Source organism: Echinops telfairi, unplaced genomic scaffold, assembly GCF_000313985.2.
Source record: "Echinops telfairi isolate 266 unplaced genomic scaffold, ASM31398v2 ScPeMD7_7424;HRSCAF=8462, whole genome shotgun sequence".
Classification (NCBI taxonomy): Eukaryota; Metazoa; Chordata; class Mammalia; order Afrosoricida; family Tenrecidae; genus Echinops; species Echinops telfairi.
In genome coordinates this window covers 86,719,822-86,730,960 of record NW_022111324.1, presented here as the reverse complement: position 1 = coordinate 86,730,960, position 11,139 = coordinate 86,719,822, and the positions used below count along the sequence as shown (strand labels likewise).

The window sequence follows — 11,139 nt, the reverse complement described above, 5'->3', positions numbered from 1 at the left end:
GGGTCCTTTTTTAATCCACTATCAAACATAATTTTCTGGTAAGAATATCAGGAAATTAAGTAGGAAGACAAGAATTCTAATTTTCTTTTTTACTTGAGCCTAAGGTGCTAATTTATTAGAACTGTCTAGTATTTATAAAAACACAGATATTTGAGATTGTAAGAAAAATCTATTGGTCAGTTAGCATCACTTTCCATATAATATGGAAGTAAAGGTAAAGCCAAGGCTTTTAATGTATTCTTATCTGTCACCATTGAACTCTTAAGTTAAATTTTATTGTATATTACTAGAAACATGAGACTCCTAAACTTGGCTGAATCATTGTGAGAAGTGAAAGTATCACTGGCTGAAATTGACTCAGAAGTAAAGCATTACTGATTGAAAAGGTTTTTATTTCCACTTTGTTTTTCAATTCAGAATTTTCTTGATTAAACACAAACAGGATTTAGATTTATCAATCTTCACATTTCCAATCATACTTTGTTAGTGCATGCACTTAACAGCGCATATTTGGCCTTTCGTCTTTGCGAACTAAGCTTAATGTGTCATAATTTAACTATATATTCGATGTCCCTCATAACTTCCTTGGTTTGTGTGTTGATGTACACATGGAGCATCAGAACACAGTTATACTCTTCTGAGGCTCTCTGACACGGATGCTCTATTTCCCTCGGAGCAATCCTGGGAGGTGAGCAGGACTTTTGATACTAATCATTTTAGAGATGAAAAGCCAGAAAGTTATTTATTCACACCCAACTTGAACTATTCCTTTGTCTTGAATTAATTAGCTAGATTCTGTATCCTCAAGTTCTAGCTGGAAGGTATAGTACTAACGGTAGAACCATATTTTTTTTAATCCTCCACAAAGGAACTGAATTATTGTGTTTAGCAAGTATGCTTTAATGCTTAACATGTGCCAGGAACTGCTCCAAGGGCCGGGTGAAAATTAACATGTTAAAGATGAGAGCATTAAGGTACTAATGGATAAGTCGTGTTCCAAAGCTCAGACAATTTAAACACCAGCCATCAGGCTCCTGCATCCATACTCTTAACCATACTATGATGAACCATGGATCTCTTCAGCATCAGATAAGAATGAACTGGATTTGGTAGTAACTATATGTTCCAAGCAATAGTTACAGGACTCATGCATCCCTTTCCAGGTAAGTCAGCAGCAACAGGCAGGATTAGCACCTGGCATGACATCAAACCTAAACAAAATATGACAAAGAAACACCAGAGTATTCAATAATTTTAGACCACAGTGATGATAAATCCTAGTATTAGTCTACCAGCACAAATAGCCATTAAATGAGTTGTTAAAAAGTGGAGACGTTGAAAAGACTAGCTGGCATGTCTTAGATTGGCAGGCTTGAAAATTCTAATTTTAATTTATTACCAGACTGGCCTTGAGTTTTCAAATCCAGGATCCTATTTGTAAAGATAGCATGGTTATGAAATTTTCATTTTCATATATTAAAAATGTTTTAAATTGTATTTTTAAAAGTCTATTGACTATATAGGTTTCTCATTTTTACTATTGCCCAGGTGGTCATTTTAAGTATATGGAGTAAAAGATTAGTCTATATTTCAGTTGTCACTCTGTTGCAAGTTTTAGAAAAGTGTTCATCATAGCTATGCCTGTACCATAATTCATGTTGCTGACACCTACACAGCAGCCACATGCCACCCAACTGCCCTGTAAACAGAAATCCCATTATAAAATCTCAGTAATACAAACGTCCCTTGCTAGTCTAACTCATTGAAGAAAAATTTAGTTACCTTTGATTAACTGAAATCCTTAAAAGAAATACGGTATGTGTTATTAAATAGTGTGAGCTGAGGTTATGTTAGTTAATGGAAATGCAATGATAAGCAAAACGGAAATAGTCCCTCTCAAGTTTATAGCCTAGAGAGAAAAACAGGTTAATCAAATAATACCATAAATAGAGTTATGTGCTATGATGAGGCTCTTGGATAAGCATTGGCTGGCCTGCTTACTACAAAGTGGTTAATTCAAACCCACCAGCTGCTGTTCAGGAGAAAAACAAAGGTTGTGTGCTCCCCCGTAAGGATGTACAGATTTGGAAACCCTAGAGAGGGTCACAAGGAGTTGGAATGGGCTCAATGGCAGTGGCTTTGGTTTGGGTTTTGTGGAAGAACAGACACACTGTGGGAATCTACCTTAGATTAAGCGACCTCTGAGAAGGTAACAACAATGAAGATGCAAATTGGATTACTACATTCCCTATTCTAAACCCTCCACTGGCTCCCTCTCCACTTAGAATAAAACCACATCCTGGCAGTGCTGAAGTGCTGCCTACTGTCCAACCTCATGTCATGCTGCTCACTCTGCTTCAGCCCCGCTGGTCTTGGAGAGTCCTAGGTTCTTTCCCATTTGCGACTCTGGGCCACTCTTCCCTGAACTCTACCTGGATGTTGCTGCTATCTCCCAGGGTATGGCCCTGACCTGTGATGAACCTGAGCCCAATGAAATGAATTGGTTCTGAGTCCTGTACCATCCCTATGGTGGGTTTCAGTTCAGATCCTGTGACGCTCTAGCATTGTTTATTGACTGATTTCTGTTAAGTCCATTGCCAGGCCTTCCTTCTTAATCTAGAAGTAAAGTGCAGACCTCCACTGGTAGGTGGTGGGTGCACCTGAGGTGCATTGGGCAAGTAGCAAAGCCAGGTCTCCTGCATGGTAGGTTACCACGGAACCACCAATGTTCTCATAACTCCTACAGAGCCTCCAGGACTGTGCTTAATTGTTCACTGGTTGCCACATGAAACATGGATTGGAGGATGTGAAGGTGAAAGCCAAGTGGCCTGTTCCATGGGAAAGGTAGATGTGACATTGACTAGGATGACCATAATGGAAATGGAGAAAAGTAGATAGAACCAATGGGTATTTTAAAGGTTGATATGGTTGAACTTTATGTTGAATTAAAATGGGGAGAAAAGAAGAAATGACTCATACATTCTTGGCATTAGCAACTTGGTGCTGTTGGTTGTCATTGTGCTGGCAATACTAGAGAAAGAGAAGGGTCAGGAAAGATCAGTAGCCTAACTTGGGGGGCAGGGGAGTCTAATTTTGGAACCCTTCTGTTTGAATTACATATATGAGAACCAAGAAAAAATATAAAGCCAACACTTGGATAGATGTTCCCTGAGCTCAAAAAAGAGGTCTCAGCTTAAGACGTTGATTTGGGAGTTGTATGCTTTGGAGTGCTTTCTACTAGAAGAACGAGAATCTGACTCAAAGTGATTTTTAAGATAGGGGGCTTTATTTTCCAGTCAGTTCACCTGACTGGAAGTCTAAAGGTCAGGTGGGTTTCATATGCAACTCACCCAGGGAACCTCCTCTGCTCTGGGTCCCATCTGTCACTCACCTCTCCCCATTGCAGTTGATTTATCCCCACGACCGGCTTTGCCAGTTTTGAAACGATTACCACAGCAATTTAGGCCAGAGACTCCCTTGCTTATGCCTATGGAATTAAGACCTCATTTTCCACTCTTTGGTCTTAAAAGCAAGGGGAAGTTTTTCTAGAAGCCTCCTCAAGCCTCTCCAATTTGTCTTGGTCTGCCAGTCTGGGTAGCAGTCCCTGACACAGGTTAACCATATTGACTTAAGCTCATCATTACCTCCAAAAATGAAGTTAATCCCATCCTTTATGCTACACCAGTGGTTCTCAACCTGTGGGTCGCGACCCCTTTGGGGGTTGAACGACCCTTTCACAGGAGTTGCCCGATTCATAATAGTAGCAAAATTACAGTTATGAAGTAGCAACAAAAATAATTTTATGGTTTGGGGGGTCACCACAACATGAGGAACTGTATTAAAGGGTCGCAGCATTAGGGGGGGTGAGAACCACTTCCTACACCATAGGGATAGAGTGGCTACAGATAACTGGATATAACACTTGCCTGGATATCTTGGTTCTGGCCTCAAGAATAGGAACCAAAGTACAAAGATGGGTGATGAAGGAATATTTGTATTCTATACAATTGGCAGCCTTTGCTTACTGACCTAAAATTTGAAGGCGAGGGGTTAAGTTATGTGGAGCTTCATCAGTTTCCTCCACTCTGCTGCTCTGTTTCACAACAGCCCCTAATGTATTCATTGCTTGAATATTTATAGATGTTTTGTATTTTGCTGCATTCTGATAATAGTACCAGTATGGTTGGTTGACAAATTTTAATACAAGTAAATAAAATATATCCATTTTTAAAAGAGACAATCTCCACTATCTCAACATAGGAAGAAATTTCTTTTAAAGCACTAACCAAAGAAGAGGAAAAGATTGACTTTAATTCAAAATCATCTGTTCTTCAAAAGTACAAAGCCACACACACACACACACACACACACACACACACACACACACGAAAAGGCAAGCTACGAATGTACGGTTAAGATACTTCAGCATATAAGCAACAGTACTATTCAACAGAATTTGCCATGATAATGAAAATATTATATAATTCTGTATTGTCCAGTAAGGCAGCCACATGTGGTTATTGAGCACTTGAAATGTGAACTAAATTTTATTTTTTACTTTATATTATTTAAATTGAAAAGGCTGCCTGAGGCAAGTGGCTACCCTATTAAACTGAATATTTCAACAAATGGCTGCAGTACTGGAAGCACCAATTGTCAGTGCCAAAAAATTTGGAAGACAGCTACCTGACCAACTGACTAAAAGAGGTCCATATTTGTGCTCATTAAAAAAAAAAAAGCCAATCCATTGTGGGATATAAAAAGACTTTTCCCCAGCTTTGTCACCCCCAAAGAGATGCCAAACCTAAGAGGCTGTTTGCCAGTATATGGTGGGAAGTCAAATGATTAGAGATATTCTCCCTGAATGCATTCAGCCATCAGAGGAATCAGACTACTGTCTGGTCCACTGTAGGTGGGGCTCACATCCTATTGATAGGAGTGATCATTTCCCTGGGGAGCTTAGAACAGGTCAAACCTGCTCAGTGACATCCAAAGTTAGGCTGCCATCCTGAATCTAGGATCCACCCATCTTGTCACATGCATACCCCCATCCCCCACCCTTCCTATTGTGTGTATACCCTTAGATTTACCCCTCTCATTACTGTAATACATATAGTACAACTCCTTTCAGTGACGTATGTCTTTATCTGTAATCAGGGGGCTTGCACGGCCCCAAAAGATATATAAGCCTTGATTAGAAACAAATTGCTCATTCTCCTGCCATTCCCACCTTTCACATCCGCATGTGGACCACCAAACGAGGCTGAGGTAAGCATGCTACCATGCAATGTGTCTGACTCCTTCAGTTTACTTTCTTTCTTATCTCTCTTATTCTCTATGACTTTACTGTAATCTTTATATATTTTCGCTGTACAATTGCTCCTGCCGGGTCTGTGATGATTTGTTAGGGGCTGGCTACCCTGACGATACATCAAAATATGGAAGTTAACCAATATCATTAATATCATGCACAAATAAGATTTTTATAAAGGGAATTAAGAAACTTGCAGCAGTGCATTAACCTAGAGATTCAGGCTAGAGTCAGAAAAGGTTGTGGACGGAGAGGCATCCCTGATATCAGATGAATCTTGGCTGAAAGCAGAGAATAACAGAAAGATGTTTACTTGTGTTTATTAAATATGAGGAGGGATTCAAATGTGTAAATCATAACAAATTATAGATAATAGGAAGTTCCAGAACACTTCGTTATGCTTATGTAGACCAAGACGCAGTCATTCAACAGAATGAGAGGATACTGCATAGTTTAAAAATCAGGAAGATCAAAAACTTCAGTATGGAGTTCAGCTTAGCATTAACAAAACCACAGCACCCATTGTCATTGACTTGATTCAGACTCCTAAGGACTCTAAATAGCAGGAGTGGGGAATGTCTGGGGCCTAGGCCGTACGAGGCCTACAAAATCTTCAATACCCAGCTAATACCACATGCTCCACAAAAGAGAAGCAGTTCCAGCCATCGCATTAGGGGTGAGTTCATTAAATGAGCAAATATAGCAGGCCAATTGTTAAGTTAACAATTTTGTATAGCTCATGAATGATGTTATAAATATCCAAGTGACGGATAAAAAGGCTGCCTCCTGCTGTATATGGTTCCCAAGGTTTAAATCTTAACGAGAGCAGACAGCCTCGTGAAAGGAGGAGGGTGGTAGGTTTGAAATGCCGACCTGGTGGTTAACACTCTAACCCTTGCCCAACAGCACACCTCAACATAAAACAAAAATGCTCACAACTAGGCCAATAAGCAGCGTGAAAATTAGGGAGCAATTGAAATTACCAAAGATTTCATTTTACTGATATCCACAATTAATTCCCATGGAAGCATCAGTCAGGAAATAAAGTGAATTCTTGCCTTGGGCAAATGTGCTACAAAAGATTTCTTTAAAGTGCTAAAAAACAAAGATGTCATTCTCCGATTAAGGTGGCCCTAACACAAGCCATGGTATTTTCAATTGTTTCATGTGCATCTGAAAGCTGGACAACGAATAAAGGGTACCAAAAAGAATTGATGCATTTGAATTGTGGTGTTGACAAATATAACAGATGTACCATGGACTTTCAAAAGAACAAACAAATCTGTTTTAGAAGTACAACCAAAGGCTCCTTCGAAGCAAGGATTGTGAGATTTCACAAGTACATTGGATAACTAGCTGGAAGATATCCATATGTGTGCCCATTCCAAAGAAAGGTAACCCAACAGCATGTGCAAATTCCAGGATAATAATTTGGAGTGGATACTTTTGTTTTAAAGGATGTGTCTTAGTCTGGGTTCTCTGTTGTAGGTGCCATCGAGTTGGTTCCAGACCCATAACAAACTTATGAACAAGAAAACGAAACACTACCACCAGCCCTGTGCATCCTCACAGTTGTCCTATGTTTGAGCCCATTGTTGCAGCCCCCGTGTCAATCTGTCTTGTTTAGGGCCTTCCTCTTTTTCGCTGCCCCTCTACCAAACTGCCTTTTTCCAGGGACTGGTCTGTCCTTTCAACATGCCCAAAGTATGTAAGAAGTCTTGTCATCCTTGCCTCTAATGAGCACTCTGGCCTTACTTCTTCCAACACGGATAAGTTTGTCCTTTTAATGGTCCAGGGTATTTTTAATATTATTTTCAAGCACCACAATTCAAATGCATCACTTTTTCTCTGGACTTTATTCAATGTCCAACTTTCAAATGCATATGGAGCAACTGAAAATACCATGTCTTGGGTCAGGCACACCTGAGTCCTCAAAGTAACATCCTTACTTTTCAGTACTCTAAAGAGGTCTTATGCAGCAGATGTACCTAGTGCAACTCATCTTTTGATTATTTTTTAACATATATATCATATAATTCCATAGTTCAATCACGTCAAGCAGAACTGTACAATTGTTACCACAATCAGTTTCCAAACACTCTTTTTCTACATGGACTCTTTGACATTGTCTCCCCTTTACACCCACCCCCCCTCCACCACCTGTCCCTCCTCCCCCATCTTTTGATCTCTTTACTGCTGCTTCGATGAGCATTATTTTTAGATCCAAGCAAGACAAAATTGTTGACAACTTTAAACTTGTCTCCATTTATCATTGCTACTTATTGATCCAGTTGTAAGGATTTTGGTCTTCTTTACGTTGAGTTGTAATTCATACTGAAGTCCCATACTATAGGCCACTGGGTTCTCTAGAGGAACAAACCTATATATAAAAGGAATGGCTCACACAACTGTAAGGTGGCAAGTATCAACTGTGTGGATCATGTGGCAGGTTGAAGACTTCCATTGGTTCGCATGGTTGAAGAGGCTGATGAATACAACATCCGCAGGTCAGGCAGCAGGCTGGAGGTCTTTGCTAGCTCCAGGAGTTGTGGGGATTGGCAAATCCAAAATCTGTAGGTCAGGTAGCAGGCAAACTTGCATCCCAAGAATTGGAGATCAGGCAATGTGAGAAATCTTTACTGGAATGCTTATTTCTATACTAGAGGCAGGTCATATCCCCAGGGAAAATCCCCATTCTTCCAACTGATTGATCACATCTAGTCACATCATAGAAGTAACTATATTACATTATAGAAGAGCAATCATTCCAAAGTTTGTCAAACTACTGAGAATCATAGTCTAACCAAGTTGACATATAACATTAACTATCACAGTCTACAACTTGGTACCTGTATACTTGGTTTCTCAAACCATATGTAATCTCCAAATAAGGACAATTTTAAAGTCATACTTATGCTAACATAATACAATTAGCAACAATACAAATGAAAATGCACTAGAGCCATTTTATATATATTTTATATAAGCAGTAGGATAAGAGAGGGAAGGAAATACACACACACACACACACACACACACACACACACACACACACACGCCTATAATTCTCCCAACTCGCTCACTGCCTTCAAGTCAATGCTGACTTGCCCTGTCTATCTCACTGCTGGTGGTTTCGAACTGTGGACCACATGGATCACAGCCCAACACATAACCACTATACTACCTGTGTTCCTCAACATATAACAAAGCAAGGGAAAAACACTAATAATAATTAGTCTTCATTTCTGTAATTTATCACAGTCATAACTGGTGTTTAGAACTACTTCCATTATCCCTTCCATAATCAATCACCTCAGTTGGTCATGATTCTTTGCCTGGTGAGGTAACCCAAACCTTCATTCCTGAAGGGAATTACATACTGTATAAATTGGATTGTTCTTTTTTTCCATTGACCTTAATCATAGGGCAAGAACAAAAAATCCTATTAAGTGTGTGCTCACCTCCCCGATATGATCTCTGAAGCCAAATGGGTGTATAAGCAAATGTGGTGAAGAAAGCTGATGGTGGCTGTCTATCAAAATATATAGTGTCTGGGGTCTTAAAGGCTTGAAGGTAATCAAGTGGCCATCTAGCTCAGAAGCAACAAAGCCCACATGGAAGAAGCACACCAGCCTGTGTGATCGCAAGGTGTCGAAGGGATCAGGTATCAGGTATCAAAGAACAAAAAATGAAATCATTGTGAATGAGGGGGAGTGCAGATTGGGTACCCAAGACCCATCTGTAGGCAACTGGACATCCCCTTACAGAAGGGTCACGGGGAGGGGGTGAGCCAGTCAGGGTGCAGTATAACAACGATGAAACATACAACTTTCCTCTAGTTCCTAAATGCTTCCTTCCCCCCCACCCCACTATCATGATCCCAATTCCACCTTACAAATCTGGCTCGAGCAGAGGATGTACACTGGTACAGATAGGAACTGGAAACACAGGGCATCCAGGGCGGATGATCCCTTCAGGACCAGTGGTGTGAGTGGCGATGTTGGGAGGGTAGAGGGAGAGTGGTTTGGAAAGAGGGAACCGATTACAAGGAACTATATGTGACATCCTCCCTGGGGGACGGAAAACGGAGGAGTGGGTGAAGGGAGACGTTGGACAGGGCAAGATATGTCAAAATAATTTATCAATTTTCAAGGGCTCATGAGGGAGCCGGGAGCGGGGAGGGAGGGGAAAAATGAGGACCTAATGCTAGGGGCTTAAGTGGAGAGGAAATGTTTTGAGAATGATGAGGGCAATGAATGTACAAATGTGCTCTACACAATTGATGTGTGTATGGATTGTGATAAGAGTTGTATGAGCCCCTAATAAAACGATTAAAAAAAACTGGAAGAATATATATATATATATATCATATCATTCCATAGTTTAATCACATCAAGCAGAATTGTACAACTTTTACCACAGTTTCCAAGCATTCTTTTTCTACCCAGACTCCCTGACATTGTCCCCCCTTCACCCGCCTCCACCACTGAACCTCCCCAACCCCCGAAACCCTTATGCTACTTGCTGTCTCTCTAGGTTCATCAATCCTGGGTTTCACATATTGTACAATGGAAAAATATATAACACAACCTCAAGAGGGTGCCCTCCAATGTCATGACACCTCGGAGATACACCCTAATATGGACAAGCAAAAACCAAACGGAACAATAAAATAAAAAACAGAAACATTTGAAAACCACATCAAGTTAAACATGTATTGTAGGAGGGATCTACTGACACATTTTTATCTAGTCAAGTCAGATTTATGCTTTTGATCGTCTGGGCTCATCTCCCCATAGTTCTCTGTTTAGTAATCACTTTCCTCCCATCCCTCAATTGTAGATAGTTCTCCAGAGACTCATTTCCTATGTAGTTCCACAAATGAATCTTGGAATCTGTCAACTGTGGCCTTCTGTACACTGGATTCTCACAATTTAGACTCTGAAACCAGTCCCTCCTTTGACTTCAGATTATATAATTTTCCTCCTTCGGTAACTAATGATGGTGTGCTTACTTTAGTCTGAGCAGTTGAACTGCTTCGACTATTTCTGCTTTTGCACTTCTACATACTTCAGTTATGAAATGATCCTTGCGCCTTTTTCACAGTTGCCCATATTGGCCAACCACCTCCTCCATGAAGCCTCCGGAGGGCCCTGATTGCTTCAGGGCTGATATCTGTGTACAACAGGCAACCCTGGGGGAGGCAGCGCTGGGCAGGAGACTGCAGGGCCAGGACCCAGACCTTTATCAGCCCAACACGCTGCTCCTCCACCCCACTCCCACCCCCACCGCGCCCTGTGCTCTTTGAGGCTCATCCTTGCCCCGGGCATCGTATGGCCACTTGCCTGCTTGCTTCGGCAAGTCCACCAGCTTCAGCAAGGGCTCCTATGCACTCCTAGTAAGTGTGGACGGCGTGACTGCGCGTGTAAAAGCTCTCTTTGGTGACAAGCCACCTCCTCCCTGCCAACAGCGACTGCTGACGGCGCGGGGGCCCTGCTCTCACAGGTGGCGCGTGAGGGGCGCGTCCGCTCCGCTCTTGCCGCCGCAGGGGCAGCGCTGCAGTCGAAAAGCAGCAGTGGGCTTCTTTTTGCTTGTGAGGATGGGCACCCGACGCAGGCGAGGGGTGTGCATGCAGCAAGGGCACTGGGCTGTCGGGGGGATTATCGCTCGCTGCCCAGGAGGGATGCAGAGCGCAGGTCTGCAGCCTCCCGGAGAAGTCTGGTGGTGGAGTGGCCACCTGCTGGGCTGCTGCCCGCAAGGTCAGCCCTTGGAACCCGCCAGCCGCTCCGCGGGAGGAAGACGAGGCTTTCCGCGCCCCCAAAGAACGA

At 41.9% G+C, this 11,139-nt stretch overlaps 1 protein-coding gene across 1 annotated transcript in view; it reads left to right on the top strand.

Annotated features, from left to right (window-relative positions):
* The first annotated feature begins 7,783 nt into the window (after positions 1 to 7,783).
* ABCB10 (ATP binding cassette subfamily B member 10) overlaps positions 7,784 to 11,139 on the top strand; it is a 38,836-nt gene continuing 35,480 nt past the window's right edge. Inside the window, exon 1 of the mRNA XM_013007119.2 lies at positions 7,784 to 7,818. Coding sequence (XP_012862573.1) covers positions 7,784 to 7,818 — 35 coding nt within the window. The remainder of the gene's footprint in view (positions 7,819 to 11,139) is intronic.